Source organism: Saccopteryx bilineata, chromosome 5 (assembly GCF_036850765.1).
Source record: "Saccopteryx bilineata isolate mSacBil1 chromosome 5, mSacBil1_pri_phased_curated, whole genome shotgun sequence".
NCBI classification, from domain to species: domain Eukaryota; kingdom Metazoa; phylum Chordata; class Mammalia; order Chiroptera; family Emballonuridae; genus Saccopteryx; species Saccopteryx bilineata.
Window position 1 is genome coordinate 66,701,135 of NC_089494.1, and position 19,500 is coordinate 66,720,634.

Sequence of the window (19,500 nt, forward strand, 5' to 3'; positions counted from 1 at the left end):
GATTTTCCTAAAATCTCTCAAACAAGCAACATCTGCCCTCATCATGACCCATATCTCTTACTAAGTGGTCCCAGACACGGCGTTAGCAGCAGCAAGCTCTGGTTCAAAGCTTGGCCTTGCCTTGGTACATCCAAGCCCAGCGTACAAGCAGTAGCTCTGCAGTTCACTCTGTAGCTCATGCCAGGTAGCCTGCACCACCCGGAGGTCTCGGAACCAGTGCATTCAGTGGACAGCTTCAGACTACATCAAAGTATCACTACCAAACCACCCCCACAAGTGACAGAGAGCAGGGGCAGATCCATGAGCTTCAAAGCCCAGCTGAAAAAAATTCCTGCTGTATAATGTGGGTCCCTGCACAAGCTAATTCTCCATAGTGGTTGGTGACTGCAGCCAGTCCTTTCAGCTGATTGGCCTGGGGATAAATCCCTCCACTGGTGTGCCAACAGCAATCAAGGCTCAACTACAACAAAAGATATACGCAGCCCACATGGTAGGGATGCACCTGGAGTGCCCAGCTTGGATGACTGGGGAGGTTGTGCCACTGAACCTTACAGAACACCTACATTAGCCACTCTATCAAGCCTGGGAGATGTACCAGTTCTATCTAATACACAGAAACAAACACAGGGAATTAGCCAAATGAGACAAAGAAACATCCCAAATGAAAGAGTAGAACTCCAGAAAAAGAACTAAACAACAGGGAGACAAGCAATCTACTAGATGCAGAGTTCAAAACACTAGTTATAAGGATGGTCAATGAACTTAGTGAGAACCTCAATAGCATAAAAAAAGGAACAAGCAGAAATAAAGACTACACTAACTGAAATGAAGATTAATTTACAGGTCACCTATAGTAGAGTAGATGAAGCTGAGAATCAAATCACCAATTAGGAAAATAAGGAAGCAACAATACCAATCAGAACAGCAAAATAAAGAAAGAATCCAAAAGAGTAAGGATAGCAGTATAAGGAGCCTCTGGGACAACTTAAATGCCACATTTGCATCACAGGGGTGCTGGAAAGAGAAGAGAACAAGCCTGAAATTAAAAACCTGTTTTAAAAAAATGACAGAGAGCTCCCCTAACTTGCTGAAGGAAATAGTCATAAAGTCCAAGAAGCACAGAGTTCCAAACAAGATGAACCCAAAGAGGCCCACACCAAGACATATAATTAAAATGCAAAAGGATAAAGACAGAGAATCTTAAAATCATCAGGAGAAACAAAGTTAGTTACCTACAAGGGAGCTCCCACAAGACTGTAGGTTGATTTTTCAACAGAACTTTGCAGGCCAGAAGGGATTGGCAAGAAATATTCAAAGTGATAAAAAGCAAGGACCTACAACCAAGACTACTCTACCTAGAAAAGCTATCCTTTAATTCAAAGAGCTTCTCAGACAAGGAAAAGTTCAAGGAGTTCATCACCACTAAATTAGTATGATATAAAATGTTAAAGGATTTTAAGAAAAAGAGGCAAAAAATATGAACAATAAAATGGCAAAAAATACATATTGACAATTGAATCTAAAAAGACAAAATAAATGAAGAAGCAGAACAGAAACAGACTCATAGATACAGAGAACATTTTGAGGGTTTCCAGATGGGACAGAAACTGGGGGATGGGTGAAAACGGTGAAGGGACTAAGAAGTACAAATTAGTTGTTACAGAATAGTCACAGGGATATAAACAACAGCATAAGAAATACAGTCAATAATATTCTAGTAACTATGTATCATGTCAAGTTATATAATATCTAATCACTGGGATAATATACCTGAAACTATTATAATAATGTATGTCAATGGTGATTAGAAAATGATTTAAAAAGAAAAAAATATGGTTAGAGGGAGAACAAAATGAAATACAGTAAGAAACAAATTAACCTAGTAGTTTTGAGTCATAAAACCACATAAAATTTACATTAAAAATTACTATTTCAAGTAACTTTTTTTTCTTCTTTTCCAAGTGACAGGAGGGGAGACAGACAGATTCGCACATGTGCTCTGACCTGGATCCACCCACAACCCCTGACTGAGGCCAATGTTCTGCTCATCTGGGGCCACGCTCCCAACCGAGCTATTTTTAGTGTCTGAGGCGAAGGGTGCTCAAACCAATCAAGACATGGTAAGAAAGCAGATAGTTGCTTCTCCTGTGTGTCCCAACCAGTAATTGAACCTGGGACACTGATATGCTGGGCCAATGCTCTACCACTGAGCCAACCAGCCAGGGCCCAAGTAACTTTTAAACATATAATATACTGCTCACAAAAATTAGGGATATTTCAAAATAAATATGAAGTGATAAAATATCCCCTAATTTTTGTGAACAGAGTATTTTAACTACATATTTACTCTCTGTCAAAAGACAAAAATAGCTATTAATAGGTGATGAACTCTAGTTAATAGGTTACTTTCCAGTGATATAGGATAGTTTTTTTTGTTTGTTTTAGGATTCAGCAAATGAGTAGAAACATTGAAGGTAATGGGAAGCCAGATTTTCCACTGTTGAAGAAGAGAGTTATTGCCTGACTGGTGGGCACAATGGATAAGAATGTTGACCAGAAACACTGAGGTTCCCGAGTTTGAAACCCCAAGGTCACTGGCTTAAGTGCAGACTCGTGGGCTTGAGCAAAGGCTTGCCAACTTGAGTGCAGGATCATCAACATGATTCCAAGATTGCTGGCTTGAGCAAGGGGTCACTGAGTCTGCTGGAACCCCCCAGACAAGGCACATATGAAAAGCAATCAATGAACTACTAAAGTGAACCAACTATAAGTTGATGTTTCTAATCTCTCCCCGACTCTAAAAATAAAAAAAATTAAAAAACAGAAAAAGTGTTACAAACATTGGACTAAGAAAATGCTAGACTACACATGGTACTGAAAGATTAAGTTCTGAGACCAGGAGAGTTTAAGGCTCCTGAAACAGAGAAAATATGTCCTCTACTACTGACAAGAGCCCTCGTCACAATGTTTTGTAGTTAGAAATGGAAAACATCAGCAGTACTGACTTTGGGGTTACAGATATATTTTAGTGAACAGGCAAATTCACAAATACAGAATCTTTGATAATGAGGATTGACTGTATTTTACTTTGCAATTACGTAATTTATGGAGAGATACTCTATGAAAAAATCCTGATCCTTGTTAAATATATTTTCTAGGTTGGCCAGGTAGGTAGCTCAATTGGTTAGAGCAGGGGTAGTCAACCTTTTTATACCTATCACCCACTTTTGTATCTCTGTTAGTAAAATTTTCTAACCACCCACCGGTTCCACAGTAATGGTGATTTATAAAGTAGGGAAGTAACTTTACTTTATAAAATTTATAAAGCAGAGTTACAGCAAGTTAAAGCATATAATAATAATTACTTACCAAGTACTTTATGTCAGATTTTTGCCAAGTTTGGCAGAATAAATCTTTATAAAACAACTTACTATAGTTAAAGCTATCTTTTTATTTATACTTTGGTTGCTCTGCTACCGCCCACCATGAAAGCTGGAACACCCACTAGTGGGTGGTAGGGACCAGGTTGACTACCACTGGGTTAGAGGGTCATCTGGATATGCCAAGATTATGAGTTTGATCCTTAGGGCACATACAAGAACCAATAAATGCATTAAAAAAATGCATATAGGCCTGACCTGTGGTGGTGCAGTGAATAAAGCATTGACTTGTAATCCTGAGGTCATCCTGTTTGAAACCCCTGGCTTGACTGGTCAAGGCACATACAATAAGCAACTACTACGAGTTGATGCTTTCTACTCCTCTCCACTTTCTTTTCTCTTTCACTCTCTCTAAAATCAATAAAAAAAATTTTTTTTCATGCATATAGGTAGAACAAATCTATGTTTCTGTTTCTTTAAAATAAATTTTTAAAAAATGCCTTCTAAATTTACCACCAATAGATAATTCTTCCGTGAATCAATTACTGAGATGACTGCCAAATGGTGATTTTTCTACTCTATCATTCCTTTTACATTTACGAGCTGACATTCTACTAAGGAACAGCTTTTACTCCTCCCATTATTCCCTCATTTTTTTATATCTGTATAGACTCCTGGATTCCTATTTTGATGGTCAAATTGTCCGAATATGTACAGTGAAAACGCTACCCTTCAAGCTGGCTCCTGTCTTGACTCGTTTTCATAATTTGAAAACTTTAGCAGAACTTCACTTTCAACAAGATTCCCTTTTTCAGCAATTCTTTGTTCTTCTTCCTTCAAAAATTATCCCACTTATGGGGATCTCCTCCACTTGTTAAGGATCAAGGGTAGACATACAAAGAAATGACATACCAAAAGAGGAATATTGTAAGGTATCAGATCATAAATACTTACATGAAAAACTGTGAACCATTTGTATCCTTTCCTCTGTTGGCCATTGATAAGAGAAATTCTTTGTTGTGTTTAACAGCAAAACTCTCATCTATAGAGAAGCAAAGTTTTCAGTTACATTAGAGGCATAAACTACTCCTAGAAGTCATTTTCACTCCTCTTCAGATCTTCTGTTCATATCATGTGCTTTTTAGTACCAGATGAAATTTAGACAAGTCAGGTTAAAATAAGAATCAAATATTAACCAATTCCCTCTTCCATCCTTTTAGATTAAAATTTTTCTAATTTTCAATCCCTTGCTATAAATTCCAAATATTCTATCAACCCACTTTCTTTCCATTTACATTTGTCCTTTACATTTTTTTGGGAAAAGACAATACAACTTCCTTTGCTTATTTAAACAAAAAATGAAACTCCCCTAAAAACCAAGAGAAAGAATCCAGACAAAATTCTTTTATATTTCATTTATTTTTTTTTAAAGGAGAATTAAAAATATGGAATGCTTCACATATTTGTGTGTCATCCTTGTGCAGGACTCACGATAATCTCTGTATTGTTCCAACTTTAGTGTATGTGCCACTGGGGTGACCACCATTTATTTCATTTCTGAGCACAAAAGGACAAATATTATTCTGAGCACAGAGATATCCTCATGAACTTAATCTCTGTAACACAGCATCACTTATTGCAAAGTCAGCAGCTAGCATTCCAATATTGGATTAGAGTGAGAACTAAGCAAGTAAAATTTGAAAAAAATTCACTGAATCCCAAATGAATGAAATATTTCCATTCACGTTTATAGTCTTTCAAGTGATCTTCACATCAATTAAAAATTCTAATGAGAAAACTTAAATTTGGGAAAAACGTTATAGCTAAATTTTAGAATATCAGAGTTTTAAAAAAATCTTCATAGAAAAATGAACCCACTGTTACTAAGATATACTGTTGAATCTCTTTTAATAAAGTTTAAGATCATTCAATATCCAGTTAAGATAAAAACTCGACAAAGTGAATACAGAGGGAACACATCTCAGTATAATAAAGGCCACGTGTGATAAACCCACAATAACATCATACTCAATGGGAAAAGCCTGAAAGCTTTCCCTCAAAGATCAGGAACAAGACAAAGATGCCACTCTTACCACTTTTATTCAGCGCAGTATTAGGGGAGCTGCCCAGAGCATATATGCAAGGAAACAAATAAAAGGCATCCAAATTGGAACAGAAGTAAAACTGTTACAATTTGCAGATGACATGATAGTACATATATAGAGAAGCATGAAGTCCCTAACAAAAAAATTAGCATAAATGAATTCGTAAAGTTAAAAAAAATTAATATACAAAAAACTGTTATGTTCCTATACGTTAATAATGAATTATCAGAAAGAAAAATAAAAAAATAATCCCATTTACAATTGCATCAAAAAAACCAAATACCTTGGAATAAATTTAACCAAGCAGGTGAAAGACCTGTACAAACTTTAAGGAATTGATGAAAGAAACTGACCATGACACAAATAAAAAAATATACCATGCTCATGGACTAAAAAATTCAATACTGTTAAAATATCTCCTGCCCAAAGCAATATATAGATTTAATGTAAAATACCAATGGCATTTTTTTCACAGAACTAAAACAATCCTAAAATTTTTATGGAAAATACTCCAGCTAGCAGAGCAACCTTGAGAAAGAACAATACTAGAGATTATTATGCTCCCTAATTTCAAACTAACTATAAAGCAATGATAATCAAAACACTATGAGTCTAGCATAAAAACAGATACATAGATCGATAGAACAAAATAAAGTCTAGAAATAAATCCACGCTTAAATGGTCAGTTAATACATGACAAAGGAGGCAGATACACACATTTGGGAGTCTCTTCAATAAACGGTGATGGAAAAACTGGACAGAAACAAGCAAAAAAGGGAAACTAGGCTACTTACTTACACAATATAGAAAAATGAACTCAATGAATTAATAACTTAAGTGTAAGATAAAAACCATAAAACTCCCAAAAGAAGACATAGGCAGTAAACTTTTTTTTTGTTTTTTTTTTTGAAAGATAAGAATTTTATTTATTTTTTATTTTGGGGGGGTATTTTTCTGAAGTTGGAAACGGGGAGGCAGTCAGACAGACTCTCGCATGAGCCCGACCGGGATCCAACCAGCATGCCCACCAGGGGGTGATGCTCTGCCCATCTGGGGCGTTGCTCTGCTGCAACCAGAGCCATTCTAGCGCCTGAGGTGGAGGCCATAGAGCCATCCTCAGCGCCTGGACCAACTTTGCTCCAATGGAGCCTTGGCTGCAGGAGGGGAAGAGAGAGACAGAGAGGAAGGAGAGGGGGAGGGGTGGAGAAGCAGATGGGCGCTTCTCCTGTGTGCCCTGGCCGGGAATCAAACCTGGGATTCCTGCACGCCAGGCCGACGCTTTACCAATGGAAAAATTGAAGAAAAAAAGAAATCTTGCCATTTGGGACAGCATAGATGGAAATAGTCAGTATTATGCTAAGTTAAGTCAGACAGAGAAAAGACAAATATCGTATGACTTCACTTATATGTGGTATCTAAAAAGCAAAACGAATGAACAAAGCAAAACAGAAACAGACTCATAAATACAGAGAACTAATGACTGTCAGAATGGGGGGGAGGTTGGAGGAGAGGTAAAATAGGTGAAGGGGATTAAGAGGTACAGAATTATAGTTATAAAATATGTAAGTTATGGAGATGTAATATACAGCATAAGGAACAGTCAGTAACACTGTAATAACTTGGTATGGTGACAGATAATGTCGTGACCACTTCTAAAGGTATTTAAATGTCAAATCACTATGTTGTACATCTGAAACTAATATAACAATGTATGTCAACTAACTATAGTTCAATTAAAAGTTTAATTGCTTTAAAAATTTTTTTAAAGGATTGAGATCAAGCTATGGAAGTTCCCATACTAGCATTATAACTCTAAGAGTTTATTATACATCATTAAAATTCTTCATATGATATATGAATGTCCTAGACCCCCCCCAAAAATCTTTACTCTATAAAGTCTATATTATGAAATTTTTCATGAGAAAGTTTACCTTTAGAGTAGTTGAACGTAGATGGACAGTTTAGATTGTTTAATGAATAATCTTATTGACTCAATAGAGAAAAATCAAATATAAAACATTACATACAAAACATTAAAAACATAATTTAAAATAAAAGGACACATTTTTACCTTCAAAGAATCCTCCATAAATAGATTCTCCTCCTCGTCCATTTCCTAGGAATGAAAAACATGAACTCTTAGAACTCTCAAGATAATAATCTACTTGAGGGTGATGATATCTAAACAAAATTCTTAGAAAACTAGTTGACCAGGTGGTGGAGCAGTGGATAGAGTGTCGAACTGGGACATGGAAGACCCATGGTCGCCGGCTTGAGCATGGGCCCATCTGGCTTGAGCAAGGGGTCATTTGGTCTGCTGACCCCCCCATCAAGGCACATATGAGAAAGCAATCAATAAACAACTAACGTGATGCAACAAAGATTTAATGCTTCTCATCTCTCTCCCTTCCTGTCTGTCCTTACCTATTCCTGTCACCAAAAAAAAAAAAAAAAAAAAAATTAATGCTTAGAAGTGATTAGAAGACTCTGAATCAGTAACAAAGGTTCACAGCAAATCATATTATTAATTTTGACAAGATCCCAAATTATTTTCTTTCCCTTATGATACAATAGTGAGAATATGACAAAAATCTGTTAAGGTAGTGGAAAAAAAAGGGGGGGAAACAATCAGGCTCTCATGATTACTACTATGTAATTTTTAAATAGAAATTACTGACATTTTTTCAATGTATCCTTTAAATATAATTTCAATGTTTTTATAATTAAATAAGTATAACTATTTTGTAGTTAAGGTTTATTAACTGTGACAAAAATCAAACACATATACTGTACTAAAAGATGAACACAGTACTTTGTTTTTTATCCTGAAGCAAATTTCTGAAATGACTTCATGAATCAAAGATGACATTATTTCCTATGCTTCTTTCTTTTAATCTATTTCTATGAGTAGTTCTAATTGTTAGAGCAAAAAAGGTGGGGTGAAAAAAACAACAAAAAAGTTTAAAAAATAACAAACAAAAAACCCAGAAGAAAATAAAATAAAAACAACCCACAAAAATAAGACAAAGAAAAAACCTAAGTGAGGTAAAAAGAAAACTGAACTAGTACATCTAAGATTTGTCTAACACTGAGATCTATGATAGTTAACAAAAAAGAAATAATTTTCTTTTGTAGGAACCATACTCTTACCTTCACTAAAGTCACCACCCTGAACCATAAAATCTTTGACAACTCTATGAAAGAGACAACTCTTATAATGCAATGGCTTCTGAGTTGATTTCCCTGTCCCTTTTTCACCTATAAAACAGAAAAATTAGTAAGCTATTTAGAAGAAAAGAAATCAAGGTAGTATTAAAGCATAATTAATGATGAAAATTTCACCCTGTAAAATATATCTCCTTTGAACTACATAGACTTTTTTAAACTATAGAATTTTCACTCCCCTCAGGAATTTTTTAAAAATTCATGTTTAAAATCACAGGCTTTCCTGGAGAGTGCAGAAATGTAAAAGTCAATGTCGAAATCTCACTACAATTAGCATTTTTAAGAATTACTTTCACATCCTCGTCAATGTTACATAATTTGCACATTAAGAGAAAAATATATGTAAAAAAATCTAAAATATGTTTAAATAAAAAAGGGACTACTATTAGGGTAACTGAATGGCAACAAACCTGTACAAAGACATCGGAAGTTCTCACATGTTTTGGGGCACACATCAGAAAATAATTCAAAGACAACTCTTCCAGCTTAAAAAAAAAAAAGATAGTTGGTTTAAACTTCCTTATTAATTTAAAATATTAAATACTCATTTACAAATGTTAAATAAGAACATTAATCTTCATACCTGGTTGATTATTAATGGCGATGTCAAAAAAACATCGTGGACGCTGAACCTTTATTCCCATGGCTCCAATATTTCAATCTATGAGTAAAATACAGCTTCAGGCAAACAAAGATTTTTCATAAATTTCTTGAAAAAATATTCTGTGAAGCATAAACTAGAAATGTAGTTTAAAGTGACTTTAATATTTACTTCCATGGCATAAATCATATGGATTCGTTTAGAGATAAGATTGCATTTGTGAGGCAAAAAGAAATAACATTAAAAAAAAGGCTTAACCATTCTACAATATAATTTCTATTTTAATAACCAAATATATAGATTGCCACCCCAAACAGAAAACTGTATTAAGTCTGTATAACTAATGAACTCAACAAGCATATTACCTTTAAACATAGAAAAATCAAGGACAAACTAATCCAATCCTTTTTGGCCCTAGAAAACAAAAATGAGAGTTTTGATTAAAATGGTGGCTTTAAAACATGCAAACCCCTAAAAAAAAAGTTTTTACTGATATGCTAGTTTAGACACACTAAATACTAATAAGTGAGATACTCTATTTAATAGTTTTATCTACAGGCATATGGCTATTATTTAACAGACATTCTTTTGAAAAAGCATTAACTTAAAAAATTTAAAACATTTGAATGATAATATGTAGTAGAGAATGACAAGAGTAAATAAAGAGCAGAAGAAACAAAGGAACCTAGTGGAAGAGCATCTAAAATGATAAACTATAAAAATAAGTTACATCTGTTCAGAACAAGAGACTAATTGAAATGTGTGTGCTTTCCTGAAAATTACCTTATCTAAACTGGTAGCTCAGCAAGCAGTGCATACCTTAGCTCCAGTGAGGCTCTGAAAGAGCTATATCCTCCCCATCTTGAACAAATTCCTTTCTTTTTCAATTCTTAATTAATTTTTTTTCTTTTTTGCCAGAGAGAGACAGACAGGAAGGGAGAGAGATGTGAAGCATCAACTTGTAAAAGTGGCCCTTTAGTTTCATTGACCGCTTCTCATACATGCCTTAATCGGTGTGTGCGTATGTGTGCGTGTGTGCACTCCAGCCAAGCCAGTGACCCCTTGTTCAAGCCAGCAACCATGGAATCATATTGATGATCCCACGCTCAAGTCAGATGAGCCTGCACTCAAGCAGAGACCTTGAGGGTTTGAACCTGGGTCCTCAGTATCCCAGGTTGATGCTCTTCCACTGACCCACCACTGGTCAGTTAATTAAAATTTTTATTGAGATAATTGTCAACTCAGATAGAGCCGTAAGATATAACAGAGATACAGCATGCATTTTACTCAGTTTTGCCCAATGGTAACATTAAAAAAAACCTGTAGTATGCCTGACCAGGCGAAATGGATAAAGGGTCAGCCTGGGAAGCTGAGGGCCCAGGTTAGAAACTCTGAGGTCTCTGGCTTTAGCACGGAATCACAGACATCACCCTATAGTCACTGGCTTGAGCAGGGGGTCACTGGCTCAGCTGGAATCCCACCCAGTCAAGTCACATATGAGAAAGCAATCAGTGAACAACTAAGGTGTCTCAATGAAAAACTAATGATTGATGCTTCTCATCTCTCTCCATTCCTGTCTGTCTGTCCCTACCTATCCCTCTCTCTGACTCTGTCTCTGCAAAAAAAAAAACAAAAACTGAAATAATAAATTACACAGAAGAAATCATAGGTACTAACCTTATGGATCTTGCCCATAGAGAACAATTTATGAATTTAACACCAAAGGCAAGGGAAGTAAAGGCAAAAATAAATGAAGGGGTCGATATTAAAATAAAATGCTTCTGGACAGCAAAAGAAACTGGCAACAAAACAAAAAAAGGAGCCAAACAAATAGGAGCTGATATTCACAAACAGGTCTAATATACAAAATAAGGGATTAATATACAAAATATATAAAGAACTCACAAAGCTCAACAACAAACAAGCAAACAATCCAATTAAAAAATGGGGAGAGATGCCTGACCAGGCGGTGGCGCAGTGGATAGAGCGTCGGACTGGGATGTAGAGGACCAGGGTTCGAGACCCCAAGGTCGCCAGCTTGAGTGCAGGCTCATCTGGTTTGAGGAAAAGCCCACCAGCTTGGACCCAAGGTCGCTGGCTCCAGCAAGGGTTTACTCGGTCTGCTGAAGGCCCGCGGTCAAGGCACATATGAGAAAGCAATCAATGAACAACTAAGGTGTTGCAACGCGCAATGAAAAACTAATGATTGATGCTTCTCATCTCTCTCCGTTCCTGTCTGTCTGTCCCTGTCTATCCCTCTCTCTGACTCACTCTCTGTCTCTGTAAAAAATAAATAAAATTAGAAGTCCTGTTTAAAAAAAAAAATGGGGAGAGGACCTAAACAGATACTTCTCTCATAAAGACACACAACAATAAATAGATATATAAAAAGATGTGCATCTTCCCTAGCTACTAGAGAAATGCAAATCAAAACTACAATGAGCCTGACCAGGTGGTGGTGCAGCAGATAGAACGTCAGCCTGGGATGCTGAGGACCCAGGTTCAAAGCCCCAAGGTGGCTGGCTTAAGTGTGGACTTATCCAGCTTGAGTGTAGGGTTGCTGGCTTGAGCAAGGGGGTCACTGGATCAGCTGTAGGCCCCAGTCAAGGCATACATGTTAGAGCAATCAATGAACAACTAAGGTACCGCCACAAAGAACTGATGCTTCTCATCTCTCTCCTTTCCTGTCTGTCTGTCCCTATCTGTCCCTCTCTCTGTTTCTGTCTCTCTTGCTAAAAAAACAAACTACAATGAGATATCATCTCACATCTGTTAGATTGGCTGTTATCAATTAGACAAGCAATAACAAGCCTTGGAGATGTCATAGAGACATAGGGACATCCACCACTCACTGCTGGTGGAAATGTAAACTGGTATAGCCATTATGGAAGATAGCATAGCAGTTCCCCGCAAAATTAAGAATAGAGCTACCATAAGACCCAGCAATGCCCCTACTGGGTATATACCAAAAAAACCAACAACACTGCAATGCAAAGACACATACAACCCCCTTCCCTGCCGTGTTCACTGAAGCATTATTCATGGTGGCCAAGACACAGCAACAACCAGTGTCCCTTTATAGAGACTTGGATAAAAAAGATGTGGTACATATATAAAATAAAATACTGCTCAGCCATAAAAAATGATGACATAATTGCCATTTACGACAACATGGATAGACCTTGAGAACATTAAGATTTCACACATAGGTGGTACATAAAACTGGTAACTCATAGATAGACATAGATAAAAATGAAGTGGTTACCAGGAGGTGGAGGGGGGAGTAAAGAGGGACAAATATATGGTGACGGAAAATCATTTGACTTTGGGTTAATAATAGACACGTAATTGAATCAACAGTCCAAATGCTACAGAAATGTTTACCTAAAACCTATGTAGTTTTATTGACCAATGTCAACCCATTAAACTAAATTTTTAAATTAAGAAAAGTTTTTTATTTGTATGAAATTTTAATTCCTGCACATTTAAAATTAAGAATACATTGAGGCCCGGGCTGAGGAGTTCAGCTGGTTAGAGAATCCGTGGTGAGGGAACATAAAACAAACAACCAGTGAATGCATAATGGTGGAACAACAAATCAGTGTTTCTCTACCTCTCTTCAAATCAATACATTTAAAAAAATTTTAATAAAAGAGAATACATTGAATCCATAAATCTGAAGAAACTACCCTATCTTTAAAAATATAATATATGAGATTGCCCTGGCCGGTTGGCTCAGTGGTAGAGCGTCGGCCTGGCATGCAGGAGTTCCGGGTTCGATTCCTGGCCAGGGCACACAGGAGAAGTGCCCATCTGCTTCTCCACCCCTCCCCCTCTCCTTCCTCTCTATCTCTTTCTTCCCCTCCTGCAGCCAAGGCTCCACTGGAGCAAAGTTGGCCCGGGCACTGAGGATGGCTCTGTGGCCGGCTCTGTGGCCTCTGCCTCAGGTGCTAGAATGGCTCTGGTTGCAACAGAGCGAAGCCCCAGATGGGCAGAGCATTGCCCCCTGGTGGGCGTGCCGGGTGGATCCCGGTTGGGCGCATGCGGGAGTCTGTCTGACTGCCTCCCTGTTTCCAACTTCAGAAAAATACAAAAAAAAAAAAAAAAAAGTGTGTGTGTGTGTGTATATATATATATATATATATATATATACACACACACACACTTTTTTTTATATATGAGATTACTACTTAGTACCTGATTATCCTTTATCTTCTAAATTTTTGTAGGCCTTGTTAAATTCTCTACTTTTGGGGTTTAAGGAAGTTTCAAAGAAAGTTTAATAATTTACTTATTTTCCTCCAAAAAATCCTTCTAGTGATACCTGTTTAACCACAATATCCTGGGTAGAGATTTCTATCTTACAAAATGAGAATAGTATATATAGTACTGCCCAAAACATATAAAATTGTTTGTGATGATAGTTAATTTCCTATATACTGTGTTCTTAAAAACAAACTCCCAATTTCAAAACCAGGCAAAAGTTGTAAAAGCTCAGAAAATAATCCCTAATTACCCACAACCTTTAGATACAATCTTTGATGATTTCCCAAGTTTCTCAATTCTAAGGCACAAAAACAATCCTATAGTTTCGGCACTTTGAAATCGCAACACCACCATTAATTTATGGAGTTAAGAGCCCATGTGGGAGCTACTGGGATAGTGGTTTGTTGTTTTTGATCTGAGTGCTGCTTACGTAGGTGAATTCACTGTGGGGAAATGTCGAGCTACACTTAGAATTTGCACTCTTTTTGGTATGCTATGTTATATATCAATAAAAAGTTTACTTTAGCTACAGCCAGACAGCTCAGCTGGTTAGAGCATCGTCCTGAAATGCAGTGGTTGCTGGTTTGATCTACAAAACATAGATGTTCCTGTATTTCTCCCTCTCCCTACCTCTCTAAAATCAATAAAATAAACATTTAAAAAAGTGTACTTAATTAAAAAGAATGTATCTAAAAAAATTATTTTTCTACCACATTTCTCTCAAAACTCAGAAAACATTTCTCTGTTCAACCCAGCTGGTAAGGCTGAAAACTTGCTATCATCTTTGGTTCCATTCTTCTTCCCAGCTCATTATCTAAACCAGTGGTTCTCAAACTTGCTAAAGTCGGGGCGCATTTAAAATCCTACAAATAATTGTAGGCGCAATATACAAATTTCTGAGAAATATGTTATAATAATTAAGTCAAATATTAAAGAAAAAAATATAAAGTCCAAGCGTGCTTTTATGGTAATTAAACTAAATAAATGACAAAATTAAATTTATTCTGACATTAAAAAACATTTTTGTTACATTTTTTGACTTGTGCTTTTTAGAATTTGTAAAAAATGAGAGGTTAAAAAATAAAAAAATGACAAAAAAGTTATCTTTTTATATATATAGATACATTCTTAGTAAGATTAATAAATTCGGCAGGTCCTGGCGCAAATGTGTTAAGTTTTTCATTCTTGTGTTTATTAGAAACATGAACCTGATGTGTCCTAGCGATTTCTTCAATGCTTGGGCATATATTTAAAATGCAAACTCTCACTTCCTCATCAATACATTGAAGAATTCGTCTCTTTTTATTCTTAATTGTGTTGAGTGCAGAAAACCCCCACCATATATATCATCCTAACTTTACACCAAACAAAGGATAGAAGAAACTTGCCTCCAGACTTTCCTGGGAACATGGGGGGTAGTGTAAACAATCCAGCACCACAGCTTAACAGCCTTTTGCAACCTAATCAGGCAAGTGAGGTGGGGGGTTGGGCAGACTGTCAGCTTACAGCCAATTCCCCACACCTGTGTCCCCCCAAAATCTAAAACTCCAAAATCCCTGTTGGATTTCTGGTCAATGGGCACATATTTCTCTGGAATACCATAGGACTCACCTGGAATCTTCTAGGGCGCACACTTTGAGAACCACTTATCTAAACCATTAGAAAGCCAGTTTGGCACTAACTTCAAAAATAACCCTATCGTCCAGACACACAAAGGTTGCATGTTTTTGATCCTCAGGCAGGGTACAAACAAGAGTCAACCAATGAATGCATAAATAAGTGGAACAAACTAATGTTTCTCCCTCAAAATCAATAAATAAATATTAAAAATTATTCCAAAAACTTTATCTTTACTATTACATTAAAGAAAAAAATCTGGAGTACAGTGATAGACCTCTTAACTGGTTTTCCTACTTTTACTTAGTCCTGTACTGTCTACTCTCCACAATATAACTAGAATTAATTGATTCTTTCCCATCTACTATTTATTTATTTATTTATTTTACAGAGGCAGAGATAGACAGGGACAGACAGACAGGAACGGAGAGAGATGAGAAGCATCAATCATTCGTTTTTCGTTGCGCGTTGCGACTTCTTAGTTGTTCATTGATTGCTTTCTCATATGTGCCTTGACCGCGGGCCTTCAGCAGACCGAGTAACCCCTTGCTGGAACCAGCGACCTTGAGTCCAAGCTGGTGAGCTTTTTTGCTCAAGCCAGATGAGCCCGCGCTCAAGCTGGCGACCTCGGGGTCTCGAACCTGGGTCCTTCCGCATCCCAGTCCGACGCTCTATCCACTGCGCCACCACCTGGTCAGGCTAGAATTAATTGATTCTTGAAAAGTACAAAACTTGTTGCATTATTCCTCTGCCTAATATTTTCTAATGTCTTACTAGCATATTTAATCAACATCTCTTACCATGGATTCTAAGACCCTAACCTATAAATTTTTTAGTAGCTACATTTTACTTTTTTTTGTTTTGCTGTTTTTTTGTTTTTAGTAGATATACTTTTAAAAAGTAAAAATAGGTTAATTCTAATATTTTATTTAACTCAATATGTCCAAGATATTATTTCAACATATAATCAACATTAAATGTTATTCATGAGAAATATCACATTCTTTTTGTGGTATTAAGTCACAGAAATCCAGTGTCTGTCAATTCACACTAGCCACAGTTCAAGAGCTCACTAACTATATGTGGCTCGTGGATACTATACTGGACAACACAGTTCTCAATACTTTCTTCTCAGCCACACTGGTATTCCTGCTGATCTTTAAACATTCCAAGGCCCATTCCCTCACCTCGTCTTTGACGTCTGCTGTTCTCTCTGCATGAACTGATTTCACCCCAGATCTTCATATGGTTCATTCCTTCAATTAAATTAAGTTGTTGCTGAAATATCACCTCTTCACAGAAATCATCCCTTACCAACATATTAAAAAAAGCTGCCCCTGTCCTCCAACACTTTATACCCCCTTACTCTGCTTTATTTTATCCTTTATTTTCTTCCCAGCATTTAGTGATACTTGTTATTTTGTTATCATAAATTATTATCATAAATTCAAGCTTTTATGTCTATTTCTCTTATGAGAATATAAATTCCATGATGTGATAGACCTTCAGTTTTACTCCCTTCTTAATTCCTAGTCCTCAATCAGTGCTTGGTTATGGCAGAAAATCAATATTTAATAAACAAATAAATATACATACATAAAAGGGTAAGTAAGCATGTGTGAGAATGCTTCCTGCAACCCTGTTAAAACAACAAAAAAGAAACACTCAAAATGTCCCACACATATACTGTACTAAAAGATGAACACAGTACTTTTTTATCCTGAAGCAAATTTCTGAAATGACTTCATGAATCAAAGATGACATTATTTCCTATGCTTTCTTTTAATCTAAAACTAAAGTTTTTTGCATATATTATCAAAAAATCTTATTTAGTTAAAAAAAAGGGCAAATTGCATATTTTTTGTACCACTCAAAAGAATACTCTATTTTCTGCAGATAATGAAAATGATCTTAAGAGATGTATATAAAAACTACTACAGTACTCGCCCTGGCCGGTTGGCTCAGCGGTAGAGCGTTGGCCTGGCGTGCGGGGGACCAGGGTTCGATTCCCGGCCAGGGCACATAGGAGAAGCGCCCATTTGCTTCTCCACCCCCACCCCCTCCTTCCTCTCTGTCTCTCTCTTCCCCTCCCGCAGCCAAAGCTCCACTGGAGCAAAGATGGCCCGGGTGCTGGGGATGGCTCCTTGGCCTCTGCCCCAGGCGCTAGAGTGGCTCTGGTCGCCGCAGAGCGTCGCCCCTGGTGGGCGTGCCGGGTGGATCCCGGTCGGGCGCATGCGGGAGTCTGTCTGGCTGTCTCTCCCCGTTTCCAGCTTCAGGAAAAAAAAAAAGAAAAAAACAAAAAACTACTACAGTACTCTGCAGAGGGGACCAGGAGTTGTGATGCAAGTCAATTTTCTGTTTGAAAATACAACTTTTTTTTTGTTGAAAATACAACTTCTAAAATGCATTGAAAATGTTTGTTCAGCCTGATGAGGCGGTGGTGCAATGGACAGAGCGTTGGCCTGGGACGCTGAGGGCCTAGGTTTGAAACCCCAAGGTAACTGGCTTGAGCACCACCAGCTCACCAACTTAAGTGCAGGATCAGAGAGACATGACCTCACTGTTGCTGGCTTGAGCAAGGGGTCATTGGTTCAGTTGGAGCCAGCCCCCCCCCCCCCCGCCCTGGTCAAGGCACATATGAGAAAGCAATCAATGAAAACTAAGGGGCCGTAACTATTAGTTGATGCTTTTCATTTCTCTCCCTGTCTGCCCCCTATCCTGCTAAGAAAAATTTTGTTCAACAAAAAAAAGATACCAATATTATATGGTTAAAAATAGGTAATAAATCCTTATAAACTATTAAACACTAAGAAAGTTACATAAACTGCTACCATAGCACTTTTTGTATAGTAAAATTAAAAAAAAGCAATTGTACAGTAATAAAAATTGGTTAAATAAATGATACCCTTATTTAAATGGATGATATTCATCTAGCCATTGGAAATCATAGCCTTACATGTTAAAATTACAAAGATAACATTTTTCATTTATGGAATTGACAAATATAAAAAATGCTGACCTCGTACGTTGTTGCCTCTAGTAAAGGGGTAAACTGATACTCCTTTGCCAATTTGAAAACCATGTATTGCAAATGCATTAAATGCCCTTTGACTCAGTAGCCACACTTCCAGGAATTTATTTTATACATATCCTACACACTTGCAAAATAAGGTTACTCAAAGCATCTGTAGTGGCAGAAAGGCTGTAAACCCAAACATCCAAAACTGAGAAACAGGATACCTAAGTAATATTGGTACAATGAATATGGCTATAAAATAGGATAAGGAAGGTGTTTATATACTGCAACCTCTAAAACCCTTTGTTAAATATGTATATAAAAAAGCAAAATATGGCCTGACCTGTGGTGGCGCAGTGGATAAAGCGTTGACCTGGAAATGCTGAGGTCGCTGGTTTGAAACCCTGGGCTTGCCTGGTCAAGGCACATATGGGAGTTGATGCTTCCAGCTCCTCCCCCCTTCTCTCTCTCTCTCTCTCTCTCTCTCTCCTCTCTCTCCCTCTCTCTCCTCTCTAAAAATGAATAAATAAAATAAAAATAAAATTTATTTTAAAAAAAAGCAAAATACTGAAATATATGATATATGGTACACTTTCTTTGTATTTTAAAAGTTAAAAAAATGTACGTATTTGCTTATCTAATACAAAAATACCTGGTAGGAGCAGAAATGAGTAGGTGGAGAAAATGAGTATAAAGTTTTTTTATTATATAACTGTCTATACCTTTTCAATTTTACTAAATATGAATGTTATTAATAAGTTATAAAAAAACTGAAAAAGAAAAATTATCAAAGACTACTCCTGAATGAAAAACTATTCCTAATATATTTGCAAGTTAGTAAGCAGTATTTTCTATAAGATTCCAATTTTATACATATCATATGCGCATTAAAAAAATGATGGGAAACTTGGCCCTGGCAGGTATGCTCAGTAGTGGAGCACTGGTCTGGTGTGTGGATGTCCCAGGTTCAATTCCGGTCAGGGCACAAAGGAGAAGCGCCCTTAGGCTTCTCCACCCCTCCCCCTCTCGCTTCTCTGTCTCTTTCTCTTCTTCACCTCTCCTGCAGCCATGGCTCAATTGGAGTGAGTTGGCCTTGGGAGCTGATGAAGGCTCCATGACCTCCGCCTCAGACACTAATAAATGGCCCCGGCTGCAACAGAGCAAGGGCCCCAGATGAGCACAGCATTGCCTCCTAGTGGGCTTGCCAGGTGGATCCCGGTTGGGGCACGTGCACTAGTCTGTCTCTGCACCTCCATCTCTTACTAAAATAAAAAAAAAAAGGGAAACAAA

The 19,500-nt window shown here is 37.1% G+C and overlaps 1 protein-coding gene and 1 pseudogene across 17 annotated transcripts in view; both read right to left on the reverse strand.

The window, feature by feature from the left end:
• PPIG (peptidylprolyl isomerase G) overlaps positions 1-19,500 on the reverse strand; it is a 59,597-nt gene that overhangs the window by 21,061 nt on the left and 19,036 nt on the right. For 8 of the 17 annotated variants that reach the window (XM_066233808.1, XM_066233807.1, XM_066233791.1 and 5 more), the window contains exons 2-7: positions 9,677-9,725; positions 9,294-9,371; positions 9,121-9,195; positions 8,636-8,743; positions 7,557-7,601; positions 4,335-4,422 (exon numbers count right to left, since the gene is read on the reverse strand). In XM_066233808.1, the coding sequence (XP_066089905.1) occupies positions 4,335-4,422; positions 7,557-7,601; positions 8,636-8,743; positions 9,121-9,195; positions 9,294-9,354 (377 nt within the window). In that variant the 5' untranslated portion in view covers positions 9,355-9,371; positions 9,677-9,725. Of the gene's footprint in view, positions 1-4,334; positions 4,423-7,556; positions 7,602-8,635; positions 8,744-9,120; positions 9,196-9,293; positions 9,389-9,676; positions 9,726-16,381; positions 16,451-18,553; positions 18,704-19,500 lie in introns of those variants that run through there. The other 9 variants (XM_066233802.1, XM_066233795.1, XM_066233804.1 and 6 more) reach the window with 6 other exon arrangements.
• LOC136307136 (U6 spliceosomal RNA) lies at positions 4,820-4,920 on the reverse strand (annotated as a pseudogene).